A 21,799-nucleotide genomic window follows, 5' to 3' on the forward strand; every position below is an offset into this window, starting at 1 on the left:
TTTTTTGCGTTTCGTGTCTCTTTAATAAACTTACGCATTTGGTTTTTTAGTAGCCTTTTCAGCATCCGTTTTATTAGCATTGGCCATATCATCCAAAATTTTCATGACCTGGTTCACCTTAGACTCAAAGGTTAGAAAATCCTCGTCAATGTCTCCTTGCGCCATAATTAATGTCTTGCTTTGCAAATTTTTAGTTTAAACTCTTGCTGTTTTAATTCTTTAAAAAAATAAAACAATTTTTAGAATGACAAGCCAAATTTATTCGTTATGCTTGTTGTCAAGGTGAATATTTTGATGGCAAATAAACATGTTATGCATAATTATTTAAAGTGATTGGTTGCTGTGGGCTATAAGCGCACGGTGGGTCGGTTTGATGCAATTAGTTGGGACCGTCATATTTTATGCCGACTTCGAAAAGCATCTGCAAAGCAGATGAATTTTCACTAAGAAGTTTTTCATCGCTGAAATACATTCAGAGTGTTTACCAAATCGCTGCCACTGGAGCGACCCCACTTAGAAAAACTTTCTTTTTAATTGAAAACACTTTTTTCTCAAAATTTTGGTAACGTTTTACAAGACGATGAACCACCTAACTTTTATCAAAAATTATCAAAAGTGGTATCAAAAAACGTGCCTCGAGCTCCGTTTTTGAATCCGAAAGCGAAAATATTATAACGAATTCTGGGGAAATTCCGCTTATTCCAAACCTTCTGCTAACGTTCGAATTGCTAAACTGTTGAATAAATAAGTTCATTATTCAATAATGCAAAATGGTCTTTATTAGACTACTTTGAGGTACTTCACAATAACACTTATACTTCACAACCAATAGCGTATTGAAATCAAACTGATTACTGACTACTCAGCTTGCGCTGCTTATATACTCTCCGTTGCTTCATTCGCATATTTCTACTAAAGTCGAGACGTTTCCCTTTCCAGAACTGCTGTATCTCCTGCTTGGTAATTGAGCTACATATATGTATACCTATTTGTAGTTTATGTGTCTCTTATAGCCATATGCACGTGTGGGTGAGTAACTACTTCTGCTGATGACTATATGTGTGTACGTGAGTTATCTCTTCGTCGCCTTATATATATTTGTGATGATTGATTTGTTTACGTACATACGAGTGCCTGCTTAGTATCAGCTTAGAGATGCTAATATTCGTCACAATATAAATTTTTATTTGTGTCAAAAGATATAAGCAAAAAATCGGTTCAAATTTTCATGTGGTTGTTGTTTTTTTTTTGCCAGATTTGTTGTACACACACACACACACACAATAATGCAGAAAGGTGTTCTGCGCGCATTTAGTTTTGATCCCCAAACCGGTGTCGGACCCACCCAGGGTTATTTTTTTTAAATCGCGGCCGAAGGCCGCCAACGCACAAAGGTGTTCTATGGAAAAAAAAAACGTATGGATCGGGTCCCATATTTCGGACCCTCTCGGGTCATTTTACGGTTTTTTTGTAAATAACTTTCGACACGGATTCTTAAAACGGAGGTCGAGACGCGTCTTCTGATACCACCTTTGATAATGTTTGATAAAAATTAGGGGGTGCACCGTCTTGTAAAACGTTACCATAATTTTCGATGCTGTTTTGCCTAGGACGCGAACCAGGACCTTCGTTATAAGAGGCAGAGAAGGCTACCACCACACCACGACAGCCGGTTAGGGTGGCGAATGCCATTGACTCTAATTATTGCTCGATTGACCAGATAAAGAATTTTAGAAACAGGATTCGGATTATTTACAAGCCCATCTATTTCTTTAAGCTTAAACACCGCCCTGTGTATCATGACAATTCTGCACATTAGACTTGCAAAACTACCGATGGTACTATCGATAGCATCGTTAGTTGACTTTTTAAGGACTATCAGCAGACATTTTTGCAAATTACCACTTCAGATTGCGAATTCAGAGCTTCGTGTTAGTAGGCTTTATAAGATTTATGAATTTATGGTGTGCATACGGGAAAAGACTGCAATCATATTGCGTCAATTATGTTCAGGCCACCGTACTTAGACACACTAAGCTGGAGCCATTCAGCCCATGATCACGGTACGATTAACAATCTCTAGATTTGCCATAAACGGCAAAAGCTGCGGTACCTCCTACAGGATAGACTTTCAGCCCGACGTTAGAGTTTAAGCGAAACCCGTTTCTATAATATAAAGATAGAAATGAAATAATGAATATGATTTCTTATGGAAAATTGTAAAAGGTGTCATAGTGCCAGAAACATTTCAAGCTTGTAAAATATATGAAAATAAAAATTGGTTATCGCCTAGCATAGCTTATAGCGAGCACTCTGCCGTCAGCCTTAAATCACGTACGGTTTTTTTCGCTGAAGAAAAGCCTCAGTTCTCTTCGAGGAAATTAGAGCGAGTTAAGGGTACGAGTACAATTAAATTCCAATAGGTGACATGCGGTCGTGGTTATCATCTACCTCGCTATCTATCAACTTAAGCGGACTCTGGTTACGAGCCCCCTCCAGTATCTTATGCTTCTCTTACTCACCCGTTTTGTCTCACGTGTCTTTCTTGTAGGGGGGCGTCTCTCTTTTTTCAGAGACAGCGCGACAATCCTCATCGTTACAATTGTTTTTCCCGGCTTGCAGGAAGCTTATTGTGTCCATTGCGATGATGTGATAGTGAGTGAGAAATGTGCTCTTCGCCCTCGGCAATCATCAGTTTTCTGTTTCATGAGCAGCTTCTGAATGGCAAACTTTTCTTGGGTCACTGCGTGAACTTTCTTCGATGCACATAGGAATTGTAGGTGCGCTCGAGGCCACTGGTGCTATGCTTACCCACCATTCAAGACTTTGTATTTAGGAAGACATCAATCAGTCGGGCAACTGTACCTTCTCCTGCAAGAGTCCAGACATTCCAGGTACATGTCATCAAAAAGTAGTTCCTGAAACGATCGCCGATCTAATCCGAGTCTAGTTAGGAGGAGTTTTAGAAGGAGTTTTTACGTAGCGGTCCCAAGCCCAGCTAGAACAATTAAAACTCTTGAATTTATTTGATGTTTCACGAGGAAACCAAAGATCTTCTTGTAGCGATAAAGATAATCTCCGGAGGTTTTGGGGAGTGTTATCGATGTTCATGGTCCTTTGCTAGATATAGATGCGGTACATACCATTAAGCTACTAGCCCGACCATCTAGGGTACGATTTAATAGGACCACACTAAACCTTCTAGGCAATCCCGCCGCTCACCCCCTATTCTATGGTGTAGCTATAAAGATTTATAGTTTCGCTTAGCAACCCCTTGAATCCCATTAAACTAAAGATAACATGAGATAGTAAACAAAACTCGATCACCGGTCTTTTTTGTAAAGCTGGCATCTTTATCAGATGTTGGTCGGGGTAGAAATGTCATGTACTGAATTTGCCAACAAACTATGACTACCTCAAAAGTGCACAATTTATTTTCCAAATGCAGTTTCAAAAACTGAACAATTTTTAATCAATTTTTCCCTTCAATAGTTTGCACACCTCTGGGGTTTGTACGTCTGTTCGGCGTTGTTGGACAAGTGCTTGTCAAACCGCATTTGCTCCGGGATGTAAATGAGGAGTCTCAAGTTTATTACATGGAAATTGCCAGTGTAAAACGTAAATTAGCAAATATTCAATTAATGAACATCAGTATAAATGGAACTAATGGTGGAGCGAGCGGAGAAAGGCCTAAAACCATCGGTAGCAGCATACGTCATACATTAACAGCACGCAATGGCCAATATAACAGTTATACAAATGGTGGTGGCGGCTATTATCAACATCCATCTTTGGAACATTTGTATCAACGTAAACCAATCGAAAGCTACCAAATGGAGCAAGAAAAGCTCAATCAAAGACTGAGAGAATTGGAGACTGAAAGTTGCGAACTAGAAAAATTGCGCAAATCGTCAGCATTTCAACGAAATTTTGTTTATCCGTTGGCAATGTTGTTGCTGTTATTGTTTACAGGCATAACAGTATTATTGGTAGTGCAAAATACGCTGGAGCTGTTAATTGGCATTAAAGCTTTACCGCTTAGTACGAGGGTGAGTTCTTTTGCCTTAACTGTTTATTGTTTCACTAGATATATAAATGGTTTTATTTAAATTTTTGCAGCAATTTACGCTTGGCATTACTTCGTTATCAAAGCTGGGACCATTTGGTGCTGGTCTGGAAGTTTGTCTCATTTTTTATTTGGGAGCTACTTCTGCAGTCGGGTTTTATACCATGCCCTTTATGCGTCATGTGAGACCACAGAAACGAAAGACTTCACTCGCTCAATTGATACTCAATTGCGCGTTGGTTTTGATTTTAAGTTCAGCGTTGCCTTTGTTAAGCAGAATTATTGGTAAGTTCCAAAATAGTTTATTTATTAAGTTTTTATATTTTTTTTTTTTTGAAGTGACTTAACTTAGCGCGCAAGTCATAATTTACCCAACATGCCAGGCATTAGAATGTATATCAAGTTTTTTTTTTACTTGAGAAAGCAAATCCGTCTTATAAAATAAAATTGATTTATCCCAGCAAGCATTAGGAGTCATAAAAGAGTCAGAAAGGTGTCCTAAATTGGAGCGTTTAAGATCTTTATTTTAAAACGTTTAAGATCTTTATGAGCTTATTTAGGAGTCGGAAATGAACACATTTCCCTGGGATTCAAGGAGTTGTGTAGCGCAATATATAGCTCCTCCAACCCAATTGTCAACCTCACCTTCGAGCGGCGAATCCCGTTTCACTAACAGACGAGGCTCTGGCGACCCCAAGCCCCTCATGGAACTTGAGTGTGGGGAGGGAAGGATGGCATGAAGGTTTAATGTGGCCATATAAATCGTTCCCGAGATGGTCGGGCTAGCACCTTAATGGTCCTGTGTTACCGGAGCGTACCGGATCTGTATCCGACAAAGCAGCATCACATCGATAACACTCCCCAAAGCCTTCGGGGGGTAACCTTATCGCTACAACAACACCAACAACAACACATTTCCCTTTTTGTAATGGTCGTCCGACATGAGCGTAATTTCATGTGCCATAAGAGGGTGAATAGAAGTTATATATGACACTTAGTGGCGTCATAAACAGCTCATATTCGATACTTATGGGTTTGTGGGCGCCGTGGTGTGATTGTAGCGTGCTCCGACTACCACACAGAAGATCCTGGGTTAACGCAACGGGTAAAGTAACATCAAAGTTTTAGAAATAAGGTTTTTCAATTAGAAGAAAATTTTTCTAAGCGGGGTCGCCCCTCGGCAGTGCTTGGCAAGCACTTTGAGTGTATTTCTGCCATGGAAAGCTTCTCAGTGAAAACCCATCTGCCTTGAAGATGCCGTTCGGAACCGGCATTAAAGAAGTACATCCCGTTGTTGTTGTTGTTGTAGCAATGCTCGCCCCACCTAATAGCCGCGACCGATCACAGATTGTCATCAATATCCTCTAACGGGAGTCCAAGGAAACTTGCCGTTTCAACAGGGGTGGACCATAAGGAAAGGGGTGTTAGAGGCGTTGGTTCCACATTACAATTGAAGAGATGGTTGGTGTCATGTGGGGACACATTGCAAGCGGGGCTTACATTTTGTATGTCAGGGTTGATTCTGGATAGGTAAGAGTTTAACCTGTTACAGTATCCAGAACGAAGTTGAGCAAGAGTGACACGCGTTTCCCTGGGGAGTATGCGTTCCTCTTCCGCGAGTTTTGGATAATTTTCGTTAAGTACTGGATTCACCGGGCAATTCCCGGCATAAAGGTCCGACGCCTGTTTATGGAGTTCACCAAGGACCTGCTTGTGTTTTTTCACTTCATACGGCTGGGTTCTCAGGTGCCGTATTTCCTCAAAATGCTTACGGAGATGACTCCTTAAGCCCCTAGGCGGTGCTGGTTCATCAATCAGATGTCTGTTGGGATGCCCAGGTTTCTGGGTATTCAACAGGAACTGTTTGATCAGCATCTCATTTCTCTCCCTGATGGGGAGTATTCTCGCCTCATTATGCAGATGGTGTTCTGGGGACATAAGAAGACAGCCCGTGGCGATTCTGAGAGCAGTATTTTGGCAGGCCTGTAGTTTCTTCCAGTGGGTGATTTTTAGGCTTGGCGACCATATGGGTGACGCGTAGCACGTAATCGGCTGGCTAATTGCTTTGTATGTAGTCATGAGCGTTTCTTTATCTTTTCCCCAAGTACTGCCAGCGAGGGATTTGAGGATTTTGTTACGGCTCTGAATTCTCGGAACAATTGCGGCTGCGTGCTCACCAAAATGTAGATCCTGATCAAACGTCACACCCAAGATTTTGGGGTGTCGGACAGTCGGTAGCGTAGTGCCATCGACGTGGATGTTCAAAATGGTCGACATTTGGGGCGTCCATGTTGTAAATAAGGTCGCGGAAGATTTAGTCGGTGATAATGCCAGGTTTCGCGAGGCGAAAAAACTGGAGAGATCAGGGAGGTAGCCGTTTATTTTATTACATAGCGCATCGATCTTTGGGCCTGGGCCTGTGGCCATTATTGTGCAGTCATCGGCGTAGGAAACGATTGTGACTCCTTCCGGTAGTGAAGGTAGCTTAGATATGTAGAAATTAAACAAAAGTGGGGATAGGACACCACCCTGTGGCACCCCCTGTTTAATTCTCCTTGGTTTTGATGTTTCGTTTCTAAATTGCGCCGATGCCTGCCGACCACCCAGATAATTTGCGGTCCACCTTTTAAGACATGGGGGAAGGGTAGACCATTCCAGGTCCTGCAGTAACGAGCCATGGTTGACCGTATCAAAAGCTTTTGATAGGTCTAGCGCTACGAGTACTGTTCTATGGTGGGGGTATTGATTTAAACCGCAATTTATATGGGTGCTAATGGCATTCAGCGCGGTGGTAGTGCTATGGAGTTTTCTGAAGCCATGCTGATGAGGGGCTAGCTGCAAATTTGCTTGGAAATAAGGGAGCAGAATGGCTTCAAGCGTCTTTGCCACTGGCGATAGGAGAGATATCGGACGATACGACTCACCTATGTTAGCTGGTTTTCCAGGCTTTAGTAGCGGGACCACCTTGGCCATTTTCCATTTCTCAGGTATGACAAAGGTGGAAAGAGACAGATTGAAGACATGTGCTAAATATTTGAACCCCTCTTTCCCTAGGTTTTTAAGCATCGGCATGGCTATGCCGTCTGGGCCCACTGCTTTGGATGGTTTAGCACGACCAATGGCATCCTCAACCTCTTTAGCGGTGATGGTGATTGGTGACGCGCTGAATTTGTGTTTATGTGCGCGTCTATCTTTGTCGACCGTAGGATGCATTATATATTGTCGGCAGAAAGCGCTCGCGCATTTTTTCGCGTCCGACAGCACTTTGTCGCCAAAGGCGATGGAAACTTTGTCTTTGTGCTTAGTCGGATTCGATAGGGACTTTACGGTGGACCAAAGTTTACCCACACCGGTAGAGAGGTTACAACCTCTTAGGTGCTCCTCCCATTTCGCCCGCTTGTGTTCATCTACAAGCAATCTGATGCGTTGGTTTATATCCCTTATTTGGGGGTCGCCTGGGTCAAGCTGTCTTATAAGGTCACGTTCTCTCGCTAAGTTTGCGGCCTCCGCCGGGAAGTGGGGCCGGATTTCGGGAATGCTCCCGGCGGGAATGAAATGTGCCGAGGCGGATTTAATGACCTTACGGAAGGCACGCTCCCCTTGGCGGGCATCAGTCGGAATAGGGAGGGCAGCTAGGCGGCTGTCTGTAAAGGATTCTTCCCACTTTCCTTTTTTGAAGTTTATGAAAGTGCGTTTTTCAGTGACGATGAAGTCGGCGTTACGCTCAAGCGAAATAAGTATGGGCAGGTGGTCGGATGCCAATGTTACCATCGGCTGCCAGTTGACGCAGTTTACGAGTTCTGCGCTCACGATTGAGATATCTGGCGAGCTGTGACAGCTTCCTACCATACGTGTGGTGGCGTCTCCGTTTATTGTGCAGAACGTCGTTTCTTCTATTTGATCCGCCAACATCTCACCCCTACTGTCCGCCCGCAAGTTTGAATGCCATAGATCATGATAGGCATTGAAATCGCCTAAGATAATGCGATTGTTGCCAGTGAGTAAGGCCCTGATATTAGGGCGGTATCCACTGGGGCAACAGGTGGCAGGAGGGATGTAGATGTTGATGATTTCTAGGTTTGCATCGCCTGGCCGGACAGATAGGCCTTGACGTTCTAAGACATTGTCCCTGCGGTTGATGCCAGGATCAAATATACAATATTGCACAGAGTGGTGTATGATAAACGCGAGACCGCCTCCATTTCCGCTTTCGCGGTCTTTCCTGTGGACGTTATACCCAGAGCAGGTCTGCAATGCAGATCTTGCTGTGAGTTTAGTCTCTTGAATCGCAGCAATGCGGATGTTGTGCCGCTTCATGAAATCGGCTATCTCCGTAATCTTCCCAGTTAGTCCATTACTGCAGAATTCTGAAGTGCATAAGGGGAGACGTCGCCACTCTGGGGGTAAGTGACGGGTGACTACGCCTGGGTTGGGGAAGGCCAGGACGCAATTGCTGTTGTGGCCCTAGGACTGGGCGTCCTTGGGCAAGCATTGGGGTACCCGGATGATTTGGGTTTGCGGCCTGGCAACATGGCGCGATGAAACCCGTCGGGGGGTTGCCGTCGCGGAGACCAGAACATCTAGGGAAGTGGCACCACCCAAGGCAGGAGCTGCATTGGGCGGATGTCGCAAACATATATATTCTGTGCTGGCAAACGGTGCAAACGGAAGTAGGGACTAAGAGTCTGTTTCCCTGACCTACACGATTGCTGCCGGAAAAAGGGGGGGGGGGGGGGGGGGGGGGGGGGGGAAGACGGGGGCAGGGGCTGCTGCTCAGCATTGCTTCCGACTCTACAACGAAGATTGTAGTTATGAGTGGTAGCAGCTGTTTGAGTTGTTGGCGCCGTGGGGCGCGAGCAGCAGCGGGTACTTGTTGTGGCTTGCTGAGCAGCGGGGCTGCTGGAAGGTAGTGGGGGGGCGCTTAGACGTAGACTACGGGACGCCCTTGGGCGTGAACAGCAAGGAGCCACAAAAGATTTATAAAAGTTACGTGGACGTCGGGTTTTGGGATCAAGCCCAGAACAACCTGTCCGATGCAACCATCCCTTGCACGAGACACACTGAACAGAGTATGACCGTCCTAAACAGATTCTTTTCCGGCAGATGCAGCAAAACCATTTCTCAGGACCGGGGTCAGGAGACGGACCCGGATTGGATTCGATGCCTTCCCGGAGTAAGAGAATATGGAGCAGTCCTGCTGCAAGGAGCTGCTGGGAGGATGACAATTTGTGGGAGGGACGTAACAAATTAGATGGGGTCACACTGAAATGACAGTCCTTGGTCGGGAAAAATCCCGAGTCGCTCCGGTACATAGAACCGACTGCCTTGGGAAGCGTCCCGTCCCGCCAATTTGTAGGAAAAACTGAAAGGAGCACGACGCAAATTGGAAGAGAGAGAGCTCGGCCATTTATTTTATTTTTTTTATTGGACTCCAAGAGGACTTATGACGATTTCCGTAGTAATTTATGACCCTTGCGTATGCGGTTTTTTGTTCTTGAATGACACATAATTTATGTATTTTGGTATGAAATGGTATCTGGAGATATTTGTTAGCAAATCCATGAAGATGTACATACATATGTGTTTAGAAGAAAACATGAAGGTCGTTTCTTTACGGGCAGTGCATTCGAATAAGCAAATTCTGCGGGCCCAATATATCATATGTGACACACTTACACCTTTCAGTTGCAGAAGACTTAAACAGAACGGCAGCAGTTGTAGAATCAAAGTCCATTTCGATATAAAACTGAAACGTCAGCATATTATATTACATATGTAGGATGTTTTTTTAATTTTTTGTGAATATTTATACCTAAGTTGCTTCGTCATAATTCAGAGTTTGAAGAATTGTAACCTCTCTGCCGGTGTAGGTAAGCTATCGTCTACCGTAAAGTCCTCATCAAACCGCACTACGCACAACGACAAAATGAAGCCAAAAAACAAGCAGGTTCTCAGTGAACTCCACTAACAGGCATCGGAACTCTATGCCAGGAACTGCCCGGTAAATCCTGTACTAAAAGAACAATACCCTAAACTTGCCGAAGAGGAACGCACACTCCCTAGGGAAACGCGAATCACTCTAGCTCAACTTCGATCTGGATACTGTAACAGGTTAAACTCTTACCTATCCAGAATCAACCCCGACATACAAAACATATGCCCTCCTTGTAACGTGTCACCACATGACACCAACTATCTCTTCAACTGTATTGTGTAACCAACGCCTCTAACACCCCTCTCATTATGGTCCCCCCTGTTGAAAGAGCAAGTTTCTTTGGACTCCCGTTAGAGGAGATTGATGACAATTTGTGTTCGATCGCACCTATTGGATGGGGCGAAGCGCTGCTACAACAACAACAACAAGATATACATCACCATTGGTGATAAAGTGCTGTGGGATGCGAAGAAAAGCGCAGGCGCTTTCTGCCGACAATGCGTAATGCATGAATTTCGAAAACTGCATATCACTACCACCGCGCCAAGCGCCATCAATACACAGATAAATTGCGGATTTAATCAAAAACCCCCATTTACTCGAAGCGCTAGACTCGTCAAAAGCTTTTGATACAGTCAACCACTACACACTACTGCTAGACTTGGAAAGTCCACTCGTCCTCTTTGTCTCAAAAAATTATATGGCTGGTCGATCGCCATTGGTGCAATTCAGAAAGGCAACATGTAAACTGAGAATAATTAAACAGGGGGTACCAAAGGGTGGTGTCCTATCCCCGCTTTTGTTTAAATTCTACATATCGAAGTACCTTGGCGACCAGGAGTCACTATTGTATCCTACGCCGATGGGTGCACGATAATGGCTACATGTCGGAGCGCACCCATCGATGAGCTATGTAATAAAATAAGCAACTATTTCCGTGATCTCTCCGGTTTTTTCGTCTAGCCAAACCTGACATTATTGCCGACCAACTCATCGGCGACCTTATTTACAACATACACAAAACAAATGACGACCATATTCCACACGATCCAGGTCAATGAGATTATGCTACCAATTGTCATACACCCGAAAATATTGTGTGTGACGTTCGATCAGGATCTACATTTTGGCGTGCCTGCATTCGCAATTGTACCTTAAATCCAGAGCCGTAGTAAAATCCTCAAATCTCTTGCCGGTAGCAATGAAATGAAATGCTGAACAAACAGTTTCTGTTGAATACCCAGAACCCTGGACATCCCAACAGACATCCGATTGCATAGGTCCCGTCTCCCAGGTACTTAAGAACCATTATGGGGAAATACGGCACCTGAGAACTCAGCCGTATGTAGAAGAAGAACACAAAATGGTCCTCGGCGAACCCCGTTCTTAACGATAAATACCCTGAACTCACAGAAGAGGTAAGCAATCTCCCTAGGCAGACTTACGTTACTCTAGCTAAACTTCGATCTGAATACTCTAACAGGTTAAACTCTTACCTATCCAGAATCAACCGACTTACATGACACCAACCATCTTTTTAATTGCAGTGGCAAACCAACGTCTCTACCACCCATGTCTCTTTGGTCTAACCCCATTGAAGCTGCAAGCTTCCTTGGACTCACATTAGATGACAATTTGTGAGTGATCGCATCTATTGGATGGTGCGATGTACTGCTGCAACCACAACAGGCAAACTCTTTTTGACCACGAAAATTTGTTTCACCACCCTCTGCGATAAGGGCAAATGGCTTCGGAAGTTCGAAACTGGCACTGGACTTGTTAAGTCTCGAACTTCGAAAGCCTATATCCACCGAAAAACGTCTGTTGTCTCTTAAAAAAATTTGTTTGGTCCAATACCGAATCGAATGCTGTACATTGAAATTTATTCCTCAGATTCTCAAAAATGCAATCAGATTATAGTTCAGTAACATTCATGAAAATTTTTAGGCCTTCGTCACTATCAACAGCCAGTTCCATAATTTCTTGTTTATTTAGTGCTTAATAATTATAATTTCTTTCTATTTTAGGCATAACAAATTTCGATTTATTAGGCGACTTTGGCGCCATCGAATGGCTTGGCAATTTTCAGATTGTTTTACTATATAATTTAATATTTGGTACAACAACAGCATTGTGTTTGGCGAATAAATTCACAGCAGCTGTACGACGAGAACTATGTGCGCGGTTAGTAGAGAATTATGTGATCTTCACCAATTACATGTCATTCATTAATTGATATAACCGTTAGCTACGTAATCAAATCACTACAAACAACAATCATTCCAACATAATGTCAATGAATAAATAACATTGTTTACTTACAGTTACTCACAAAAGTAAGGAAACACTTGGTTTATGCTGAAAAAACTCAATGCAGTGGCTCACAGCTTAATTGATAATTTTCATCTAAAATATCACAAATGCCCTAACAGAAACCAGATTCAAAAAATGTCAAAGGTTATTCAAAGGTAAGGACAATTAATCAACATTTCAAAAATGACCATCAAAATTTTCAAATTTCTTTCAGAATGCATTGCTTGGAAATTGCTCAACATCCTCGCCGAAAAAAATTCTGAAAATTCAGGAAAAATTTTGAGCTATTTCTAACTTGCACATTATTATAAAAAAATTTATTGGGTTACAAAACTGCATACTCAAAAATTTTCTAGAAATTCAGAAAAAAAAATTTTGAAAATTTTGATGGTCATTTTTGAAATTTTGATTAATTCTCCATACCTTTGAATAACCTTTGACATTTTTTTGAATGTGGTTTCTGTTAGGGAATTTGCGATATTTTAGATGAAAATTATCAATTAAGCTGTGAGCCACTGCATTTGAGTTTTTTTCAGCATATGTGTGTATGTACTTACTTTTGTGAGTAACCGTATATATATATGACATTATAGCGGATGTGGTGTGTAGCGGTTTTATTGCGTCGCAAACCTACTAACTACTAAGTTATTATTTAGCAATAATACAATGGAAACGACTAGTTAAAAGTAATGGTGATATGTGAAAAGTTAATGCATTTAAGAGCTTCAGCTGTCGCTTTAAAACTAACAAAAAATACAATAATTCATTTTAAACACATAATGCATACTTTTAAAAATTTTAATTTATTTTCATTCGAATAACATCAACATAAAATACCCGTAAGGCAATATCATAAGTTAATTTATAAATTATAAAAGCAACAATATTTGCATTAAATGAGTAAAGAAATTAAATGCACATCAATTTTAATGCTGTTAATCTGGTGTTCAATTAACACTCCTTATTCATGCAGTCATGCAGAGTGACTCGTTGGTTGTTCATAGAGCTACGCCACGCCAGCGAGGCAATATTGGAGATGATATGGCTGCCAAGTCGCCCATATCCGTATCTTTTTTTATACCCACGCTTTTTCGACAATCAATCGCATGCCAACGAGTCTCCTTGCATGAATATCGTATAAGTAGAGATGGGAAAGGGGTAAATACCCAAATGGTAAATACCCGGTAAAGTGTTTATATATAAAAGGGTAAATACCCAAATATTTACCCAAAAGAAGGGTAAAAAGTTTACCCAGTAAACATTTTAAGTCACAAAAGAGTAAGAAAAATATCTAAAATATTATTTGGGAGGCCGAAACCAATATATTTCCCTTCTTGCAATGGTCATCCTGATGAGCCTATTAACCTATATCATTTAAGCCTAAATAAGAGACCGACATGAATCTTAAAAGGAACTCTTTCCGGCGTCATTATAAACTCTGATTATATGACACCTATTTGGCCTATTTATTAGGCATCGTCAGCGCTTATTGGAGGCATATATAGTTCGCCACACCAGGACAGAGTGTGGCAGCTTTGCGGAAAAACGTCGATGCTTATACAAAGAAAGAATAGCAAGGGTAACAATAATATACAAATGTAAAGAATTTTGTATTAAAATTAAAAATTGTCGTAACAAAGTATCAATATTTGTTCCAAACTCGCTTTAACGAACATAAATGTTTGAAAAAATTATAATTTTTGCATGCTAGGTTAGGAGCTTTTAGGCCGTTAAATAAAAAAAAAAACAGAAATTAAATTTGCTTTTACCTTCCCACACGTTGCGACGCTTTTCTAATTTCTACATTGCCCACTTACTTTTGACTCGATTCGGACATTGTAAAGGTCTACAAGTAGGATATGTAGCAGTGTGCACATACACAGCCACGCCCACCTGATAAAATGCTTGTTCTTGTTCGTTTTTTTTGTGGATGCTATTTGGCACTGTTGTACTTCTTAAGCCCACAAAAAAAGTGTAGGCTGCTAACGAAAACTGCATAAAATTTGTATTGTTATACTACAAAGAAATATCCTTATTTACTTTCTAACGAGTACTTAATTACATCTCTCTTTAAAATCCATATGTTTTGGACAATTTGAATTAACAAATTCTAATACTTTATTACCGGGGATGATTGCTAAAACACGACCAAAACCGTCGGGCGAGGTATTAGACGCGTTTTTGCCTCGCTTCCAATAATTCGAATACTTTTTCGCCTTTGGTCTATTGATAACAGGACAAAACGCGTCTTTTCATTTTTCTTTCTATATTTTTGGACGGGTTATTGCAGTCGACCACGGTTTGAAACTGTTTTAGTGGATAATTTTTGAACGGGTAGAAAAACTTAGCACCCGTGTTTGTATTCTTAATGCTGGAACAACTACGCGTCCTCAGATACCCCAATTCAAGACTTTTGTATAATTTTCTGTAGGACCCATATAGGTGCACTACATTTTCATACTAGATTCGTTCAAAAAATTTACCATCACAGCAACCCATATCTGATATTCCGCTCCTTTTTTGTTTCGCTATGTCGGTTTCCACGACAGCAACCCCGGTAATTTTGACACTTCGTTCAGTGTCAAACTGCAGTGTGTTAGAAAGAGAAAGGAATTGTTTCCTTCTCATACATATCATACTTATAAACCTGTACTATGGTTTCGGACACTTAAATTATGAGCATCCTGAGCATTTTTCTGCAACAATTTATTATAAATAAATAATAAATTCAACTAATACTTATTTCATTTCTATCTTATCCTCATGGGAGTTTTTTATCACAACAATTTTCTCCCCTATGTTTTCCGTTTCGGATATATGTCAAAAATTCTTCCTAAAAGCCCTGAAGTAGTGTGATTAAAGAACTGAAAATTAGCAGTATATGAAGCCAATAAGGCTCATATATGTAACCCGATATATGAAAAGGTGGCTTATGACTAAAAAAAATGTTTCTACTTTTTTCTGTTTTCGATAGTTTTTGAGACGCTCTTTCACGTGGTGAAAACTAGAAAGTCCTAACTTGCTTAGAAGTGTACTAAAAATGTAGAGAAAGAAGAGCACAAATGAAAGACGATGAAGCCTTTGGTTGCTTCGATGCCACTTTGGTGGCTGTTGAAGCATTCTCAGATTTTTTTGATAGCATTTTTTTCGATGGCAATGAAGCAAAAGAAACTGGTTTGTGCTTTGCCTTTTGGGCATGACTGTTCATAATGCAAACGAAAAACTACTAAGAAACTGAAGAAATGCATTGTTATTCTTTAACAGCTGTTTCTCGCAATTTCTTTCTTGAGTCATAAGCCACCTTTTCATAGGCCGGGTCACATATGATATCGGAAGGAGGCCTGTATAAGACTTATGTTAGAATCTTATGTAAGACTTAATGTTAGAATCGTGCTAGAAGTCATATAGCATTCACTTCAGGCTCCTAAATGAGTACATAACGAGGTGCAAACGATCCAAAGTTTGGACTCCTTTCAGACTAATTGTTGACTCCGAGTGTTTGCTGGGTTGTTTGTTTAAAATCAAAACGAACATTTTTTAGCTTCAAATGGCGTATAAATTTTATTGCTGAATTCTAATTCCAAGCAGCCTCGATTCAAATGATTTTTAAATACATATTCCGGGTATTTTCATAGTATTTACCCATAAAAATGGTAAATACCCGGTACAATCCCAAAACCCAACTCTACAAGTTATTTAAGTACCTAGTCTTTGTTGTATTTATATTTACATATATAATATGTATGCTCATTTAATCATTTGTAAATTAAAATCACGCTCAAACATGTGTAATGTTTATAAAAAGCATTCGAGTTAGTTTCGAAGATTAATCTCTACTCTAATAATTTTAACAATTGAGTATGTATGCAAAAGAATTTAATAATTTAATTGTTACTGCATATTAAACATGGATTGGTTAACGGTATTCGCCAAGCCGAACAAGAGGTTTGGAAGTCTAACAGGAATATTCGAATTTTAATGTAAAAATTCAATTTTAACTTGATATCAACTTTTTCGACTGATATTCAATTTAAGGTTATGTGTTAGAGCTGGCCATGACGCATTATCATAGAAGTTAGGTTAGGATGAACTGGCTGGGTCAATTTCCGGTCATTTCGGAATTATATGGGACTATTTCGGGGCTCGTCCACCTTTTTGCTCAAAGGCTCATTCTCATATGCTTTTTGGCAATAACTTCCATTTAGATATGAGTATTGTAACGATCTTCCGCGCACTACTTTTTTCGTCAGAAGTGAGGCTTCTACCTAAAAGGGACGTCATCGTTTTGTAACCACGCCCACTTTTTATATTTCAAATAATTCCCATAAATATAATTCTTCGATATTTCAGTACCCAATGAAGTTATAATCGTAAATTTCGGCCTTAGGCCATCTATATAGAGGTTACTCAATCTTCATCAATTCTTTTAAAAAAGAACGTGGCATTGCCGGCTTATTGAAGGAGCTTTTTTTTATCAGAATTCCGTAGCGATATTTTAAGAACGATTAAAGTTGTAATGATGAACTTTGGTATGCGTCTTATCTATACAAAGAAGAAGTGACCTGGAAGAAATAACGTGATATGGTTTATGATGACGCTCTCTACACATAATATAAAAAAACGAACTTTACGCACATATAACGTGATATCTCTGTAAATTGTGGAAATGCAATCCTAAAGTTTTAAGGATAAAATCTCATGAGGATGAGTTAAAATCTCACCCAAAGTGCCCATCCCTACGTAACCCCCAAAATGCCGATAATACATAATACCACTTCGCAATAACCCTTAAATTACCCCGAAATGATTCCGAAATTACTGCGAACGCTCAACGTAGCGCAAAACACATCGCTTCGCCAAAAATACCATATATTCGTAGTTTTTATTATATTATTTGCTCCGCTCTAGAACGCTAAGTAGGTAATAGAAGAGTTAGAGAAATGCCATCATTTGTTTATGCTATGGCTCTGCTCTATGCTCTGTTCATGTTCAAAGCCGGAGCGGTAGCAGAGCATATTTTTCGTTGATACTGCTGATATTGAGTAACAAATGCAAACGCTTCTTCAAACTTTTACTCGTAAATAAATGTATTGGGCAACAAAATTTTGCATTCAAAAAATTCTCAAAATTAAATAGAGATTTCGAAATTTTATAACGTTTTATAAAAACTACTGGAACTTTCGATTTTTTGGAAGCGTTTTCGAAGTTTGTTTAACAATGTAAATCCTTACATATTTTTTTTAAATTTCCAAAAAAAATCTCCTAAAATGTGCACAACATTTTTGCTGCAATTTTGTTTCACTCGCGGGTGTACGCATATACAGCAGCGAACAGAAAAATAGCATTGTTAATATTTTTTTTAAATTTATGTATGTATGTATAAATATGTTTGAAACTTAAATAGAATATCATATGTCAATAGTTCCCAAGTGACAACTAAATTTAAAAATTTTCCTGATATTTGTATTATTTATTACCAAAAATTTAATTAATTTGAAAATCACTTTCAAAGCAAAAATATGTTATAACTAATTTAAACAAAAAAAAAAAAAAAACTACATGCCTATTAAAAAATAAATTACTATTAAATATTAGGCACGTCATGCAGCTGGTGCCTAGATATTAAAATGGTTTATTAAGTCTTGTGTGTTAGAAGCTAGTCAGAATATGTTTTTTAAGAAAATAACATATTTTTAATTTGTATCTTAAAATTGTTTAATTAAGTAAATTATAATTTATTCGGTTTTCCCGCTTACAGCTTGTGCCAGTGAAACGAAAAAGATTTGCATTACCATAAAAAAACATATTAAAGCAAGACTTATGTATGTATATTAAGAAATATTCATTGTCAAAACATACGCGCTCGTTTGAAATTTTGATTATTTAGTCATAAGATTGTAGGCTTTTTTTTGCTGAGTCGATATTAACGCCGAACATGAAAATACGAATGCATTATTTTAGCAAAAAAGAAAAGAAAATTTGCTGCACACTCCCCCAATTTTAAGTGGTCATGTAAAGCAGTTTCGAAAACACCAATTTTTTTCTATCCACCTTAGAAGTCGGTTATCCAAATGTTCGTTAGCTTTAATAACAAAGCAATTTTTTTCTGTATACTGGACCAAAATATTTTTGTAAAGAGATTGAGCCATAATTAAAATTGTAATTTCTCCGTTTTTCGAAGTTATTCTTCAAATGTGCATATATGCTTTCGAAGCTCGAATCCGAAACATTTTTCTTTAAATTAAGTTTAGAAAAACTAAAGATATTTTACTTAATGAAAGTATTCTGCCCAATTATAAATATTCCCTCGGAATGTGTTCTCTCCCTCTTTCTCTGCTTACCTTTACTTTTCCCACTTCTCCTCATTTCCTGCTCCATTTCGTCTTTTTTTCTCTTTTCTTTCGATATCCCTTTTTGGATGTGGATATACATATATCGAGCCTGGATTTTTTTCACACTTTGCGGATATAGTACTAAAAAATGTCCCTCCCTATAACTTTAAAATGTATGACTCGACTATATGATAGCCCCGAAATTTTTGTTGTTGTATTACTGACTTCGCCTGTCAGGTTTTAATCAAGGCTGTTCCTATTAACCCGGAAAATACCGTACAAAAATATCCAAAATTCTTTGTGTATTTAAGGATATCAAGTCGTAAGCAAAAAAGTTATATCGATACTTTTCGAAGTTAGCCCTTAAAACATAAATATGGGTTTTGGAGTTTTATTCTCGCGGATTTTTTTTCTCGCTTAAAAACTCCTCCAACTCTTTTCTCATAAGGAGAACAACATTGGTAAATAGGGATTTCGAATTTTCGAGGTCAGCTGTTTGGCCAAACGTCATTTTCTTGCGCATTTCTATTTTTGTAAAAGAAGTTTAAAAGTTTAATTATTGTGGTGCCACAACAGAGGAGCATAAGAAGGCTGCGCCGTAATAAAAATCTACTGGCGTTACCTTCTACCATTCAGCAAAGCATTTTTCTGGCGGCCGTGCCGAGCTGAACTCATCTTTTGTAAGACGTCAAAATCTATTTTAGCCTTTTTATTTCCTTTGAAAAATCCTTGCACAATTTCAATAAGGAAGAAGAAGATCACCGCTATTTGTACTTTTTTTTTGTTTAACCGATAAATACAACGCATATTATTTCGAACTTTGATCATTCATACCAAAGAAGGCATTATTACTTGTTTTTTTTTAACCAATAATAAAATAAATATTTTTTCAAACTTCGAAAGTACAAATAGCCAATGAGTACAATAAATATGCTTTCTAACTTGAAAAATGCATAGCCCTATATTTACTTGTTTTTTGTTTTTAGCCAATAAATATTTTTTCGAACATCGAAAATTCATACCCTTATTTTTACTTATTTTTTTTAGCCAATGAATAAAATAAATATTTTTTCCAGCTTCGATAGTCCGTACTACTCATTTAAGAATAGGCTATTTTTGCTTGGTTTTTTTTACCAATAAATAAAACAAATATTTTTTCGAACTTCGAAAGTCCATACCATTCAATTAAGAAAAAAGGCAGATCACCCATTTTTTAACCAATAAATACAAAAAATATTTTTTCGAACTTCGGAAATGCATACCCCTATTTTTACTTGTTTTTTTTTTTTAGCCAAAGAATAAATATTTTTTCCAGCTTCGAAAGTCCATACTATTCACTTAAAAAAAGGCAGATCATCCCTATTTTTGCTTGATTTTTTTACCAATAAATAAAATTTATATTTCTTCGAACTTAGAAGGTCCATACCATTCAATTAAGAAAAGAGAGATCATCCTTTTTTTAAACCAACAAATACAATAAATATTTTTCCGAATATATATATATATATATATAAATATGTTTTCTAACTTGGAAAATGCATACCCCGTATTTTTACTTGTTTTTGTTTTTAACCAATAAATGCAATAAATATTTTTTCGAACTTCGAAAATTCATACCCCCGTTTTTACTTGTTTTTTTTTAGCCAATAAATAAATAAATATTTTTTCGATCTTTGAAAATCCATACTATTGATTTAAGAAGAGGCATTTCAACCCTATTTTTTCGAACTTAGAAAGCCCATACCCATTCAATTAAGAAAAGAAAGCAGATCACCCCATTTTTTTTAACCAATAAATACAAAAAATATTTTTTCGAACTTCGAAAATTCATACCCTTATTTTTACTTGTTTTTTTTAGCCAATGAATAAAATAAATATTTTTTCCAGCTTCGATAGTCCGTACTACTCATTTAAGAATAGGCTATTTTTGCTTGGTTTTTTTTACCAATAAATAAAACAAATATTTTTTCGAACTTCGAAAGTCCATACCATTCAATTAAGAAAAAAGGCAGATCACCCATTTTTTAACCAATAAATACAAAAAATATTTTTTCGAACTTCGGAAATGCATACCCCTATTTTTACTTGTTTTTTTTTTTTAGCCAAAGAATAAATATTTTTTCCAGCTTCGAAAGTCCATACTATTCACTTAAAAAAAGGCAGATCATCCCTATTTTTGCTTGATTTTTTTACCAATAAATAAAATTTATATTTCTTCGAACTTAGAAGGTCCATACCATTCAATTAAGAAAAGAGAGATCATCCTTTTTTTAAACCAACAAATACAATAAATATTTTTCCGAATATATATATATATATATATATAAATATGTTTTCTAACTTGGAAAATGCATACCCCGTATTTTTACTTGTTTTTGTTTTTAACCAATAAATGCAATAAATATTTTTTCGAACTTCGAAAATTCATACCCCCGTTTTTACTTGTTTTTTTTTTTAGTCAATAAATAAATAAATATTTTTTCGATCTTTGAAAATCCATACTATTGATTTAAGAAGAGGCATTTCAACCCTATTTTTTCGAACTTAGAAAGCCCATACCCATTCAATTAAGAAAAGAAAGCAGATCACCCCATTTTTTTTAACCAATAAATACAAAAAATATTTTTTCGAACTTCGAAAATTCATACCCATATTTTTACTTGTTTTTTGGCCAATGAATAAAATTAATATTTTTCCGAACTTAGAAAGTCCATACCATTCAATTAAGAAAAGATAGATCATCCTTTTTTTAAACCAACAAATACAATAAATATTTTTCCGAACTTTGAAAATCTATACTCATGTTTTGGAGGCTGATTTCGAAAAACGGTTGAATAAATTGTTTGCTCATGGCTCGATTTCCTAAAAAAATTTGTTTGGTTCAACGTCCAGCCGTGTGCAGTATAGTGTAAAGGACAAACCTAATCTTAATGAATTACATTTAGAATCGAGATTAATGCTTCGAAAGAAAAATATTCTCAAGGTTTCTTAGCGTGACCAGAAAATGTTTCCATACTGTCGTGTAGAAATATTTCTTATTGCGGGGCCCCTACGACAAATTTTACGTATAATTTTCTTTAATCGGGTTTCCAGTCAAAATAATCAGAAAAACGCCTTTATTATTTTATTGCAATTTTTATTTTATGGCAATAA

At 38.3% G+C, this 21,799-nt stretch overlaps 2 protein-coding genes across 6 annotated transcripts in view; one reads left to right on the forward strand and one right to left on the reverse strand.

Moving 5' to 3' along the window:
* The window catches only part of lili (LMBR1-like protein), a 169,514-nt gene that overhangs the window by 101,732 nt on the left and 45,983 nt on the right, over window positions 1-21,799 (forward strand). For 2 of the 3 annotated variants that reach the window (XM_067785583.1, XM_067785591.1), the window contains exons 6-8: window positions 3,493-4,049; window positions 4,120-4,351; window positions 12,029-12,185. In XM_067785583.1, the coding sequence (XP_067641684.1) occupies window positions 3,493-4,049; window positions 4,120-4,351; window positions 12,029-12,185 (946 nt within the window). Of the gene's footprint in view, window positions 1-3,492; window positions 4,050-4,119; window positions 4,352-12,028; window positions 21,718-21,799 lie in introns of those variants that run through there. The other variant, XM_067785575.1, reaches the window with a different exon arrangement.
* The window catches only part of LOC137251287 (tetratricopeptide repeat protein 12), a 53,405-nt gene that overhangs the window by 1,311 nt on the left and 30,295 nt on the right, over window positions 1-21,799 (reverse strand). For all 3 annotated transcript variants that reach the window (XM_067785616.1, XM_067785632.1, XM_067785626.1), the window contains exon 2: window positions 35-217. In XM_067785616.1, coding sequence (XP_067641717.1) covers window positions 35-165 — 131 coding nt within the window. In that variant the 5' untranslated portion in view covers window positions 166-217. The remainder of the gene's footprint in view (window positions 1-34; window positions 218-21,799) is intronic.

Source organism: Eurosta solidaginis, chromosome 1, assembly GCF_040869045.1.
Source record: "Eurosta solidaginis isolate ZX-2024a chromosome 1, ASM4086904v1, whole genome shotgun sequence".
Lineage (NCBI taxonomy): Eukaryota > Metazoa > Arthropoda > Insecta > Diptera > Tephritidae > Eurosta > Eurosta solidaginis.